The sequence below is a fragment of the Phyllostomus hastatus genome, unplaced genomic scaffold (assembly GCF_019186645.2).
Source record: "Phyllostomus hastatus isolate PE091 unplaced genomic scaffold, TTU_PhHast_1.1 phas_contig_64, whole genome shotgun sequence".
Lineage (NCBI taxonomy): Eukaryota > Metazoa > Chordata > Mammalia > Chiroptera > Phyllostomidae > Phyllostomus > Phyllostomus hastatus.
The window spans coordinates 5637078-5652404 of record NW_025333928.1 but is presented as its reverse complement, the minus strand read 5'-3'; the positions used below and the strand labels follow the sequence as shown (position 1 = coordinate 5652404).

The 15327-nt window shown below is 39.0% G+C and overlaps 1 protein-coding gene across 9 annotated transcripts in view; it reads right to left on the bottom strand.

The window, feature by feature from the left end:
- The window catches only part of TNRC6A (trinucleotide repeat containing adaptor 6A), a 97457-nt gene extending 82337 nt beyond the window's left edge, over positions 1 to 15120 (bottom strand). For all 9 annotated transcript variants that reach the window (XM_045849206.1, XM_045849207.1, XM_045849209.1 and 6 more), the window contains exons 1-2: positions 14651 to 15120; positions 14267 to 14314 (exon numbers count right to left, since the gene is read on the bottom strand). In XM_045849206.1, coding sequence (XP_045705162.1) covers positions 14267 to 14314; positions 14651 to 14655 — 53 coding nt within the window. In that variant the 5' untranslated portion in view covers positions 14656 to 15120. The remainder of the gene's footprint in view (positions 1 to 14266; positions 14315 to 14650) is intronic.
- Between the last annotated feature and the right edge of the window lie 207 nt (positions 15121 to 15327).

The following is a 15327-nucleotide window of genomic DNA, read 5'->3' as shown; positions in this document are numbered from 1 at the left end:
GAAGGCCCAATTAGCCTATCAGTCAGCAACTTTGCCATAAGCAAGCTCATCTTTACACAGAAGTCAGTTGTATGTTACAAGCTAGTTATAAAAATACATTTCACACCTTCCAGCCTTCCTCCTCCCGCTTTTTCCACTTGCCAATCTCCCCCTTTTTCTCCTCTTGTCTTCCTACCCCAAATGAATCACCAAAGCCAGCATAGCACTACACAACAGGAAATCATTAGTAAACTTCAAAACTATAAATTTCACCAGATAGAAATAGAAACTGAATCACAACAAAAATAGGTTACAGTGAAGTCACAGGTTTGGATCCATTTTAAAAAACTTTTGTCAGTGGTATAAAGAGAACAGCATAAAAATGAAGTTTTTTTGGATTGTTTTAAAAATGAGGAAGACTCATACTTACTTGGAGTTAGAAAAGGGGTTAAGGAATAAAGGTATCAGAGAAGGTTATAACAGATGGTGTAACACGAGACAGGCTAGTTTACAGTCACAGGTAGTTTGTATCTGCAAATACTGAAGTACTTAAATAAAATCGGTACATCCATAAAATGGAATAATATGCAGCTATAAAACAGATAAAGAACATTTCCATGTTCTGGTATGACAGAATCTAGAAAGTGTATAGTTAATTGGGGGAAAAGCTAGGGTTTAGTATACTATCTTTTATGTTAAGAGGCGGGGAAGAGGTAAGAATATATATATTCCCATGTGCTTATATTTGCATAAAGAAATTCTGGAAGCACACACACAGAGACTAATAAAAATAACTATTTGTGACAAGAATATGGGAAGAAAAGAGGAAGAGACAGGATGGCAGCACTATTGTAGCTTTCTAGACAATATCTCATTTTGAACCATAAAGCACAGGCAGAAAGCTTGGTTTTGGAGGCACATAGACGGGAATGAATAGTCAAAGTAGCTTCCTCTTAAAAATTAAGGGAAAATAGGATAGGAAGAGGTAGCAGTGAGGATCCAGACGATACATAATCTGCATCTCTTCAAAAAGTAGGTTGGATTTGAAGGGGATTTTCACTAGCCCCCTTTATTGCTCACAATCCGAACAATAAAATATATATGGTAAGTCCAAACATCATTGAGAGGTTCTGCAACTTTAAGCAAAATAGCATGTAAGAAAACCAATTTCATCATAGGCTACTTGATATGAACATGAGTTATGTTACTTTCCTGTGGCATATCATCAACATTATAATGAAATGACATTGTTTTAGGATTTGCTGTAATGCTAGTAAATGATTACAACCCATTGAATAAAATAAGAATCCACGAGTCCTTACTGATATTAATAAATGAATGATGGATAAATAATTAGGGTAAAGGGAAAGATCTTACAGTAGAATGTCAACTAATGGAGAAAGAAAAATAGAGTTAGAAAATCACTATTTGGCAACCCATTGGTTCATGCAAGAATCTTGAGAAACCAGATATCCACATAGCCTCAAAGGTCTCCCAAAAATATAACTATGACCATATTTTGCCGAGTATAAAGTGCTTCCGTCTATAACATGCACCCACATTTTTGTGCACATTATACACAGAATTATCATACCCATGGTATGTAATCATTATACCCATATGTAATACACACCCTTATATTTCTCTCAAAAATTTGGGCAAAAAAGTATGTATTATACATGGCAAAATATGGTAATTACAAAGGGAAAAATACTAACTTTACAGAGATGAAACCTCACATATACCACCTTAACCAAGTATAGTTGAAGTTACCATGACCAGTAATGGAATAAATAGACATCATGAACCTCCTGATACAATGTACTAAGCAAAACACAACATCAGTTCTGTGCTATCCCTGCCGAAAAATGTACAACCTGAATCTGATCAAGAGGAAACATCAGACAATTACAGATTTAAGGGACCGTCTATCAAATAACTAGCCTGGCCCTGGCTGTTGTAGCTCAATAAATTGAGCATGGGCCTGTGAACCAAAGGGTCACTGGTTTGATTCCCAGTCAGGGCACATGTCTGGGTTGCAGGCCAGGTCCCCAGTTGGGGGTATGAGGGACAACCACACACTGATGTTTCTCTCCCTCTCTTTCTCTTTCCCTCTCTCTAAAAAATACATAAAATCTTAAAAAAAAATAACTAGCTTGTACTTTTTTAAAAATCAAGGTCTTCAAAACCAAAGACTAGGAAACTGTTCCAAAATACAGATAACTACACAAACATGAAAAGTAGATGCAACCTGTGTTCCTGCATTGAATCTCCAAACAGAAAAAAATGTTTTGATTTGCTCTAAAAGGCATTATTGAGTGACTGGCAAAATTTGAGTAACATCTGCAGATTCATTTGAAGATTGTACCAGTGTCACTTTCTTGATTTTGATAATGATAACATAATTTTAAAATGTCTTTGATTTTTGAAAATAAATACTTAAACCTTTAGGGGTAAACAGTCATCATATTTCCAAGTTACTCTCAAGTGATTCAGAAAAAAACATGTGTGTAGAAAGAGAGAATGACAAAGCATGTATGGTTAAGTGTTAATAGTTGAGGAATAATAAAGGTGAAAGACATTCAGGAATTCTTTGCTCTATTCTTACCAAATTTCTCTAAATCTAAAATTACTTTAAAATAAAAAGCTCAGGTAGATGACAGTTGGTGAGATTAGAAATTACCCCCACCATAATGATAGAAGCATTCTATAGTTTACAAAATGAGATATTATTTGGACCCACAACCCTGAAACACAGACTGATATTATTCCCATTTGACACAAAGAAATTAAAGATCAGAAAGTCTAAGTTACTAGTATGATACAAGGAAGTGGTAAGGCTGACCCAAAATCTGGTTTGCTAAACTACTCTTCTAAATTCTATTCCTCTTTTGAGGCTTAACTTAATTACTGGTTCCTTTCCAAGTCATACAAACCTCAACTTTGACCTCTAATTAAACGATGCTCACTTTATAATTTTTTCAGATGTTAATCTCATTCTTCCAAATAAGACTAATTACAGCACTGAGGTTAAAAAAAAAAACACTTCTATTTGTATTGTTCACTCCAATAAATGCCAATTTCTGTTCTTTGCTTTTACTAAACCTCTAGCCCCATCACCACCAACTGACCATGAACTCTTCACTCTTATTTTTTCTTTTTTTTTTAAGTTTTGTTTGTGATTATCTGAATTAGTTTTTTTATAAAGATTTTATTTATTTATTTTTAGAGAGGGAAGGGAGGGAGAAAGAGAGAGAGAGAGAGAGAGAGAGAGATAGAAATATCAATGTGTGGTTGCTGGGGGTCATGGCCTGCAACCTAAGCATGTACCCTGACTGGGAATCGAACCTGCAACACTTTGGTTTGCAGCCTGTGCTCAATCCACTGAGCTATGCCAGCCAGGGCTTCACTCTTATTTTCACACACATTCTACTTCTTTTGAGGACCAGTTCAAATCCAATCTACTATTTAAACAAGCATTTCCCTTTAGCATAGCATGCAGTTCAGAGCTCTGGCTCCAATGACAAAAAGCAGTAGGCTTAACTCTCAACTCCACTGCCTGCTGTTAGTGAATTGTTCATTTTCTCTGAAGTTGCTACCCCCTTAGTTATGGGAGGTCTCAAACTGTACCTCCCTCAAAGGGTTGTTGTAAAGATTAAATTTGGTAATGCAGAGCAATGGCTTAACAGGTACACATAATAACTGTACACTAAATGTTAGGTAGAAGACACCAAATACAAAACACTGCACTAGGCTCAAGTTGCAACCAAAAAAGGGTGATCATACAGTAGAAAATGGAATTGCCAACTCTTACAAGATGAGGTCAGAAGTATTCATGAGGACATGAAGAAGGAAGCCCCTGTGCACTGTTGGTGGGAATGTAAATTGGTATACCTACTATTGAAAACAATATGGAAGGTCCTCAAAAAATTAAAGACAACTATCAATGACCCAGCAAACCCACTACTGTGTATATATCTAAAGGAAACAAAAATAGGATGTCAGAAAGATATCTGCACTCTCATGTTTATTGCAACATTATGCATATGGTCAAGATAGGGAAATAATCTCAGTATCTGTCAAAGGATGAAGTAGAATTGAGATATATACACACGCATACACACAACAGAATACTATTCAACCATGAGAAAGAAGGAAATTCCTCTATTTGCAGTAACTTGGATGGACCTTAAGGGCATCATGCTAAGTGAAGTAAGTCAGACAGAGAAAGACAAATATTGTATATCACTTATATGTGAAATCTACTAAAGCTGAACTCACAGAAACAGGTGGTTACCAGGAAGTGAGGGAATTAGTAAAGGGTACAAACTTGCAAGTAGAAGAGGCATAGTAAGTTCTAGAAATCTAACTCATAGAATAGTGATGACAGACAATTAAGTATTATATATTTCAAAGTTGCAAAGAGACTAGGTCTTAAATGTTCTCACCACAAAAAAGAAATGTTAACTATGTAACATGATAGAGGTGTTGGCTAATGATAAGTGGTAATCATACTGAACTATGTAAATGTGTAACATTACCATGTTGTACACCTTAAACTTACACTAAGTTAGACATTGACTATTTCTCAAATGAAAACAAACAAACAAACAAACAAAAACACACCATGTCACACAAAGGCAGTGCACTAACTGTTGGGGGGAAGAAATGAAATTAATTTTGTTAATCACACCTTAAAAAGCTGAACAAATTTTAGAAAAAATGAGGCCTTGGCTGGTATGGGTCAGTGGATTGAGTCCCAGCCTGCAAACCAAAGGGTCGCCAGTTCCATTCCCAGTCAGGGCACATGCCTGGGTTGCAGGCGAGGTTCCCATTAGGGGGCACTTGAGAGGCAACCACACACTGATGTTTCTCTCCCTCTCTTTCTCCCTCCCTTCCCCTCTCTCTAAAAATAAATACATAAAATCTGTTTTAAAAAAAGAAAATGGAACTCAATGTATAAAAGCAATTATTATCATCAGAATGAGGTAGATACCAAACCAAGAGCTCAAGACCCCATATTCAATTCCAAACCAGACCAAACCAAAAGACAAAGATCACAAAAGAAAACAAAGACCAAAGGGTTACAGATCAATAACCCTTGTGTGTACAGACACAAAAATCCTCAACAAAGACTAACAAATCAAATCTAGCAATATATATATGACAATATACTATGTCCAAGTGGATTTATCCCAAGAATGTAAGTTGGTTTAATATGAAAACCAACCCATGTAATGCAACATGTTAATAGAATGAAAGACAAAAACTACATGATGATCTCAACAAACAAAATCCAACACCCTTTCATGACAAAACACTCAAAGCATTAACAGAAGGAAACCTTCTTAACTTAATAAAAGGCTCACATCATACTTATATTTAAGACTGAGTGCTTTCCCCCTAAGATTAGAAACAAGACAAGGATGTCTGCTTTTGCAGTTCCAGTCACAAATTTAACAAGAAAATGAAGTAAAAGGCACCAAGATTAGAAAGAAAGCTAGAAAATTATCCTTTCACAAATGACAAAATGTTATATATAGAAAGTCCTAAGGAACACACATTACTGGAAACAATAAAGGACACAGAATCGACTGTCTAATGTGTTACAACATGGATGATCCTTGAGGATATTATGCTAAGTGAAAGAAGCCATTTGCAAAAGTACAAATACTGTGATTCCAGTCATATGCAGTATGTAGAAGAAATTTAGAGACACAAAGCAGAATGTGGTTGTCAGGGGTTGACGGGAGGGAAGAATGGGTAGTTAATGTTTAACAGGTACCTAGTTTCAGTTTTGCAATGAAAAGAGTTGAGATGAATAGTGATGACAGTTGCATAACACTGTGAATGTGTTTGATATCTCTGAAATGTACACTAAAAAATGGTTAAGATGGTAAACTGGACATACCAAAATTTAAAACTTCTGTGCTTCAAGGGACAACATCAAGAAAAAGTGGAAAGGCAACTCACATAATGGGAGAAAATATTTATAAATCACCTATCTAATACAGGACTGATATCTAGAATATGTAAATGATTCTTAAAACTCAATAATAAAAACATAACCAAATTTTAAAATGGGCATTTTGAATAGCCATTTCTCCAAAGATATACAATAGCTAATAAGCACACAAAAGGTGCTCATCATTAGTCAATAAATAAATACAAATCAAAACCATAATGAGATTCCACTTCACGTTCACTCAGATGGCTACGATCAACAAGAATAAATACAAGTGTGGTGAGAATGAGGAGAGAATGAAACAGTCATACATAGCTGGTGGGAATGTGAAAAGGTACAGTTGCTTTAGAAACAGTCCAGGAGTTCCTCAAAAAGTAAAACACAGAATTACCACATGCCCCAGCAATTCCACTCCTAGGTATATGACCAAGAGAAGAGAAAACATGTCAACACAAACACTTGTATACTAATATTTATGGCATTATTTATAATGGGTCAAAAATAAAACCAACCCTAATGCCTGTGAGCTGATGAACAAATAGATAGCTATACACTGAACTATCTTTCACCCATAAAAAGAATGAAGTGCTGACACACACTACACATGGATGAACCTTAAAAACATGTTGAGTGAAACAAGCAAGACACAAAAGTCCACATGTTGTGTGATTCCATTTACATGAAAAACACAGAATAGAAAAATCCATAGAGACAGAGTATAGATTTGTGGTTGCCAGGGGATGGGGTTACGGGGTGAAATGGGGAGTGAATGCTAATGGGTACAGGGTTTTTTTGGTTTGTTTCAGGGCTGGAGAGGGGATGATTAAAATGTTCTAAAATTAGAGAGTTGTGATAATCACACAACTCTGCCAACATACAAGGTCTGTCCAGAAAGTATCCAGCCATGTATTACAATAAACAGAGATATTTATTGAAGATACAAGAAATACTGTATATAGGATGATGATCCCTTAGTCCTCTTCAAAGCTATGACCTTCTTGGGGAAATCTGGTTCATTGGTAGCAGTTTGCATCAAATCATTAGTAACTGCAGTATGATGTTCCTTTAGCTCTGGTAGCAGAAGCTGCAGGATGAATTTTGCCAGAACACATTTCATGCAAAGACCCTGTGTCAAAATCTCAGACACAGTAATTTTTTGAATCCCCAGATCAGTTTCTAGTTCTCGCACTGTCAGTTGTTCATCTTTGTTGGTTGCAGACCATATATGTTCAACATTCTCAAGTGTTCCGCTTGTTGCAGGCCTTCCAGAACATGGATCACTTTCAACAGATTCTCAACCATCTTTGCAGCGTTTGTGCCACACTTTTATTTCTGCTGCACTCACTAGATTGTCCCCAAAGGCTTTCTGAATCATCCAAATAGTTTCCATAGAGGAATGTTCAAGCTTAATGCAAAATTTGATATGCAGATTTGTTGCTCTCCTGGCTCAGTCATTTTGAATGTGATGGCCACAGAGTACACACACTCACTCAGCGCATCTGCCACTCCTACTAACTAGTACAGTGAAGTCACCACTGTTAATGCATGTGTATACCACTCCACTGTCCTTGGCTTCCAGGTTACATGATGTTGCACAATCTGTTCTGGTTATATTAACAATAGCTGGACTTATTCTGGGCAGACTCCACACTAAAAGCCACTGAATTGTATTTTTTAAAGGGTTAATTTAACCTCAATAACACTGCTATTAAAAAAATTGAGGGGGACACTGAAGGGAACATTCAGAGGAAGAGGAGTTGAGGATAGAACAAGAGGTGGAGGGGATGAAGCTAAAGAGGTAAGTTGAGTAGAAAGTAGAGCTTTGGCTTAAATGCCACAGTCACTAGGGAGCAAGTACAGCTTTCTAAAAAAGTGACAGGCTAAGAACTAGTTGCTTGAAGATAATTAACTTGTGGAAGGGTAAAGAATGCATACTTTATGTCCCTTCCTATCTTTACATGGTTAAGAGTCTCAACTATATGCCTCACATTACCTAGGAGTTCACAAGTAGAATATTAAGTAAAACTTATTCTCTAACATCCCTTGTATGGCCAAAAGTAAAGTAATGCTTAAATATACACTAATTTTAAGTGCATATTTAAGCACCACACAGAACTATTTCCTTGTGTTTTTAGGGGAGTATTTCAAAAAAGAGAAAGAAGGGACCAAAGTTAACAAAACACAGATGTCAAAATGTTAAAATATTCAGTATTATCATGGCAGCAAGCTGCTCAATATATGCTAGCTGACTTTAAACTACTAGTAAGAACAACAAACAAGCAACTTGGTGTAATCTTGTTTGTTATTATACAAAATCCAATCAATCACTGTTTGCAGAAAATATCTTGTAAGGTTCAAAGTATAAATTCCGTAACCAGGTTTCAATCTGTTTTGAACATTCCACTGGAACAGAAAAGTCAGCTGAGTCATTATCATATAACATACTATTGCTGCAAATTCAAAATGCTGTTCCCTATTTACAAAAGTAGAAATGCTAGAATTCTGCTTTATAACCAACTCACGTAGTATAGTGTATGGAAATCACTTTAAAAAATAAGACTGCGTTAGTAAGAAATTTAAACTATATTTATTTTCATGTTTGCTTGAAAAGAGATACCATGCCTTAGTAAGATGTTACTTTCTCTCTTTTGAATCTTAAAAATTTCCCTTTTATTGACACTATTCAGTTCCTCTGACATCCTCCCTATTACACAATGTTTCTTAATCTCTGGGGAGCCCATGACCCTTTGCCATCTGGTCTCTCTGTGGAATTCGGGATGAGAAACCCTGTTCTGGTGGCACAATGCCACTAACTTCAATAGAGCATCCTTTTCAAGAATGCATATCACAAGCCCAGGCCCTATGTGTCTTGTTGTTCTCTTACCAGGATTATAAATTTATCACTAGTGAAAGCTGAAAACAGGTAACTCTTCTGTTCAATAGCCCGCTTCCCAACAACCCTTCAACAAGGCTGTAATCGTTACAACTTATCAACTTAAAGCTGAAGACCTGTAATTACTGTAACCTCAACAATTTAAATTATAACTCAATTTAAACTAATTGACATGCTGTAAAATAATAGAAACAGTGGGTAAGTGTAAAGGTAAACATACTGGTAAACTTTGTTAATTTGCTTTAAAATGGTGTGGGGCAGGACAGGGGTAAGGGGTGATGCACTGAGAACAGGCACATTGCCTATATGATATTCCTGCCAAAAAGGTCTACCTGAATCTAAACACACAGAAACAAACAGACAAATCTCAACTGAAACCTGCAAACATAACTAGCCTTAACTATTCCAAAATGTCAGCACCATAAAAAGGGGAAAAAAGGACAAGGAACTGCACCTGATGTAAAAAACTTCAGACAAGGCAACTAAATGCAGTACTAGATTAAAGAATTGAAGGAAAGTAAATGCATTTAAAAAGATACTGTTGCAACCACTAGGGAAACCTGAATGAGGACCCAATAGTCAGTAACAAAGTTAACTGGCTTTCCTGTGCATGGTAATTATTTGTTGTTATGCAGAATGCCCTTGTTCCTGGGAGGTACATGTTGTTTATTTAGGAGTAACATGGCACAACAAAACTAATGTGGCAAATAGTAATAATCAGTAAATCCAGGTAGAGATACAGGTGTTCACTGCAACATTCTTGCATCTTTGCTTAAGGTTAGAATGATTTTTTTGTAAATTGTAAATGGGAGGGCTTTTTTTTTTTATTTTGCATGAGAGACATGTCTTAAGTCCATCTGAGCAGAATGCATACAGCACACCTACTTTATAGTCTTTGCAATCACGGGCCAGACTTTTGAGGTTCTAATAAAACACATCATACTCGCAGACTGACATCAGATGCCAAAGGTTACAGAACAGCACTCAGATTTTTTTCATGACATTTATATTTAAATTTTCCAGAGGGCTGTTGCACATTTTAAAGTTAAACTCAGAATTTGTGATTCATTTATTCAATCCACTGACTTACTACATACCTGCCAAAGTAAGCTAGAAAGAAACCTATCAATATGAATTTGGTGGCCTACAAAACGTATCACAAGAAAGCAATGGAAAAGCTCAACCAAATCAGGTGATTTTTTTTTCCAGATAGAAGGTGACGAATTGCAGGAGCAGGGTCCACCCTACCTAAGGGAGACATAATGCCCTAGTTTATGTCTGTTGTTCCTCATCATTTCTCATTCAGCATTTGTCCCAGGCAAAAGTGTCACATATAAAAATGTCCTAGTTTAGATGCTATATTACATGGTACTACAACAACACTAACAATTTTTCTTATATGATGGTATTTAATGGTTGGTTTAGGAAAAAACAGTCTAACATGAAGCACCTAGCTTCTACTTAAACAATATACCCTACATTATGGTAAATTCATTACTACGATGGGCACAAAATATAGAGAAAAATTGTTCTTAAATTTTTAAAAAGAAAGGAGAAACCAAAGTTATCTTATTTTCTATTGTACAAAGTAAAATAAAACACTGCATAGCTGGAAGAACCCTAGAGTGAGAATCAAAAAGCCTGTCACTAGTTAAGAGAATGCAACCCTAAGTTACTGGCTTTTTCTCATTTGTTAAATGAAGGGATCAGAATGCTGACTGGTCTCTACCTAGTGTCATGGTCCAGCTCTAAATACTCAGTTAATTCCATGGCTTTGATTTTTTTACAACTAGAAAATGTAACTTATTATCTTCTCTCCCCAAACTCCTATTTGTGTTCTGGCCTCTATTCTGTTCAGAGACTGGGTCAATTTCCCAGTCACTCAAAATGGAGAGCCATGTGTACTTAAAACTCCTCTCATATGTCATACCAAATTCCACTTCCTCAGTACGTGACATTCCCACCTTTTCTATCACCACTTCAAGTCTTCACCCTCTTTCCTGGATCACTAGTTATCATTATTCTATCATCTCACTACTTTGCTGAAAAGCATATAATAGCTCCCTACTATCTAAAGTTTTATACAAAAAGTCCTTGATCTCATGATATTCAAGAACCTCTCCATCTGCCCCCACCCTTATATGCCAATCCAGCTGAACTACTCACTGCTATTTCAAAATTCCATGTACTTTCTGGATTGTATGATTTTACTCTTACCCTTACACACTGTCCTTTTCTTTGCCTTTCAAAATCGATTCCACTCTTTAAAATTCAGTTCCAATGATGCTTATCCCACCTAGACATTACAGTTTCCTCTTTTGAATGTCCATGATACTGATGTAAGAGGACAATTTTAATGGAGAACGGTAAAGACAGTTTACCTAGGGTGGTAAACTAAGTTTATCTCTTGTGCCAATTTTGTTGATCTGGCACTGGCTACCTGGCACACTGTCTTAAAGACTTGCAACTTAGCAAAGGAAAAGGAGAATGGCAATACAACTTTAACACTCAGCAACTACAGCTGCCAAACTAGGGGGCCACACAACAGGATTTGCACTCCCATGGTATTAAAAGATGTTTAAGTTAATTGAAATTAATTTAATGTTTAAAGATTTAACATTAACGTGGTTATCTTCAGGAAATACAAAGGCCTAGATAGAATAGCAGGTATCAACTGTGGGTGATCTGGGGATGACCCCCCAGGAGGCATTTGGTAGTAACTGAAGACATTTCGGATTGTCACAATCCGAATTGGGTGGAGTGTGTTACTGGCAGATGTGCATAGGGCAGACATTACAATAAAAAATAATCTGGTCCAATGTCGACAGTGCCAAGGTTCAAATTTCTCAAGGTGAAGAAGCATGTCTCTGATCAGAGGTGACACAGTCTGAGGCCTGACAGCTCCCCAAATTACCAGTGGTGTGGCCTCCTGAAAGTTACTTAACCTTTTTATGCCTCTAAATTCTCATCTGCAACACATGATGATAATCAGAGCACCCACCTCACTGAGTGTTCCAAGAATCAGATGAACCCATTTAAAGTCTTTGGAAAAGTATACCAGGCAGATATAAGCATTCAATAAATTTTGCAACTTTTATTCCTCTCCTCTCCAGATCCTAGTCTTGCATTTGGAACATAAAAGATGCTAAAGAAATGTTTACTAAATGAAAAATGCCTTAACTTCCTGTGGAGGGCACAAATGGGTAAAGACAGATATGTGCTCCTTATTTGGGAATAAGCATAAAGCTAAAGATGAAGTTGAAAGGAAGCATTTGCCCACCTAATCACATCTCTCCCTCCATGGAACACTTTTAATCTTTAGGAAATGTCCCTCTGTCTCAGTCCTTAGGACACACTCTCCTGTAACCTCCTTGATGTTTGGTTTTCCTTTTTGTCCCTTCTGACCAACTTAAGATCGTCAAGTATATAAGTGAGTTGGTATCTTCCTTGGACCCCTACCATCACCTACCCTATATTAGTTATTTATGTACTTATAAGAGTCTCCCTACTAGATTGTACAGGCTTTCCATGGCCAGGAACAACACTTGACTCCTTTTTATATAATCCAAGGGGCCCAGAGACATTAGTAATTATCTAGCCCATGCTCGTCGTTTTATAGATTAGGCACAGAGACGCTAAGTGAATTGCCAAGAGTCAAGGTCATATTTAACAGGCACAGCTGGGATTCAAACTCTGATTCATAGTGGATACAGAGACTCCAAGTTCTATCTCAGTGTAATCACATATGAAAATTATACCTGTGGTAGAGACCATTTTTTAAATTAAATCCCAGAAAAATTCTGCAAGAATTATACTGAATCAGTTATTTGACAAAGCAAAAATGGAGGGAAAGCCCTGGCTGGCATAGCTCAGTGGACTGAGCGCAGGCTGCGAACCAAAGCATCACAGGTTCGATTCCCAGTCAGGGCACATGCCTGGGTTGCAGGCCACAGCCCCTAGCAACCGCACATTGATCTCTCTCTCTCTCTCTCTCTCTCTCTCTCTCTCTCTCTCTCTCTCTCTCTCTCTCCCTCCCTCCCTCCCTCCCTCCCTCCCTCCCTTACCTCTCTAAAAATAAATAAATAAAAATCTTAAAAAAAACATGGAGGGAGAAATAGGCCCAAACTTCAAGCTCCTTTTTTTGTTGAAATTACACCTTAAAAACTCCATCTGCTTTGTATCTTAATACTTCTTAATACCTTTTGACAACAAAACTTACTGAAATGGTCAGCTAACTGTTAAGCCAGTGATATCAGGCTTAACTTTCTTTAAATGGTCCCATAACTGTTTTGAGTAACAGAAAATCTCTTTAAATTTGGTAATCTAAATAGGCCCACCGTTCACCAACTGAACGGAATCTTTGATGATCACCTTAACAAATTCATATCTTAAAAACTCAAAGACCAGCAATTTCAAATTACTCTATGAGGCCAAAAAAAAAAAAAAGTGGGGACATAATTTGGATTGTGTGTAAACAACTTACCGCAAACCAAAAGCTTAAAATCATCAAGTACTAACAACATTAAGACCTGAGAGGAGAAATTTTATTTTATTCTGTTCAAGTGAGAGAAAGCTGCTCACTGATTAGGTTAATCTAGAAGTTTCTCTGAATGTTCCAAATTGATGCAAAAAAAAAAAAAAAGGCGAATAAGAAAGGAAAAGAGTGTAACGCAGGCAATGTGAAAAAGTGTTAAGTATAGTGCAATGCCTTGATGCTGCCTTGATGCTTAAGTAATTACAGTTCAATAAACCTAAACACATCCATAAAGTATCGTTTAAAAAACAAAGAACTTCCTTTGTGGTGATTTAAGTTACCAGTGCAAAAGCACTCTGGCCCAGTAAGAATAATAAACACTTAGTGGGAACGTATTTTTAATTATTTTACCAGCCTATTAAAGAACCGTAGACTTGAATGTAGTTCTAAAAGAAAACAAAACGCAGTTTCTGCTTCGTCAAGTTCAAGGGCAAAACTGTTCCCAGTGCAACAGAACCCTCTTGACTTCAGTGTTGGAAAAAATGCGAGCACATAGTATCTTTTTATAAAGGCAACAATTTGAGTTGCAAAGTAATAACGGGGAAGCCAAAACAGTTTGACAGCCCGCCATAAGGGCCGCCTCAATCATGAGTCACACAATGCCTGCACCACTTATAATAGTAATTAATGCACAAGTCCCCTAATTAAATTCTAAAAGGGTGAGAATGCTTTAACTAAGTTTACAAGAATTGCTTTCAGCTGGTTCCCCACCCCCCAAAGAAAGGCACACACGCGTAATTACGCATCTCCCTGCAATCCCTCCTTCCAAGATTCCCTGCGGCCTCATCTACCGCGAAAGAAAATGACACGGGGGAACTTGTGAACCCAGAGAGGGCTAGCCAAAGTGGGAGCACACGATTAAAAGGCCGAGAGGCGGCAAACGCACCCATCTTACCTGCTAAGATTCCTCTCTACGTCTTTGGTAGCTTTAGCTTCCAATTCTCTGAAAAAGAAAAAGAGGGATGCGCGTGAAACGGAGCGGCTGCCGCAGAGACTAGCGCCGCGGCCGGCGCGGGGCGGGGGGGGGGGGGCGGGGGGGGAGGGTCTGGGGTCCCCGAAGCTGCGGGGTTGCCGCCTGCCGGCGGTCCAGAGGGGCCGGCGACCTCCGGCTCGGCCCCAGCAGCCCCTCGGCTCGAGTCCGCGTCAGCAGCGGAGCAGCCCGCGCCCCAGCCCAGGCCCGAGTTCTCGGGGACGCCCAGCCCGCCGCCACCCGCGATTGCTGGCCCTGCAGCAGCGCCCAAGGCTCCTCCCGCAGGAGGGAGGCCCCAGTGTCGCTCACCTCATGTGTGTAAAGTGCACGAGCGAGTAGGGCGCGGCGAGTGAGGCCGCGAGCCTCAAGCCCTCAGCAGCGCTGCGGGGACAGGCCCAAGCCGCCGCGCCAACGCCATTTTCTACACCGACCCGCCGCCGCCGCCGCCGCCGCCGCCGCCGCCGCCGCAGGCCCCAGGCCGGAAATGAATGCTCCGTTCTACAACCTTTTCCGGGGCGCAGCGGTCAGCGGCCTCAAGATGGACGCCCTAGTAACTGGGCCAGCAGACCAGGCAAACCCGTGGCAACCGCCAGGGCGCTGGCGCTGCCCCTCCTCTGGGCTTCCCCAGGGTGGAGAGGGGTGGCAGCCGCCGAGACGGCTCGCAGGATACTGGGGGTCCGCGAAACCCTGAGTCCAACTTGTGTCGTGGCGCCGGTTCCGATCTGACTTGAATCTTTCCCTCCTCCTCCACCTCCTTAGCTGCGACACCAGTTCCCTTTCCTGCCGCTCGGCCCCTCCCCCAACGAATCTCTCTCGCTCTGTCTCACACACACACACACACACACACACACACACACACACACACACACACACACACACACACACACACACACACACACACACACACACACACACACACACACACACACACACACACACACACACACACACACACACACACACACACACACACACACACACACACA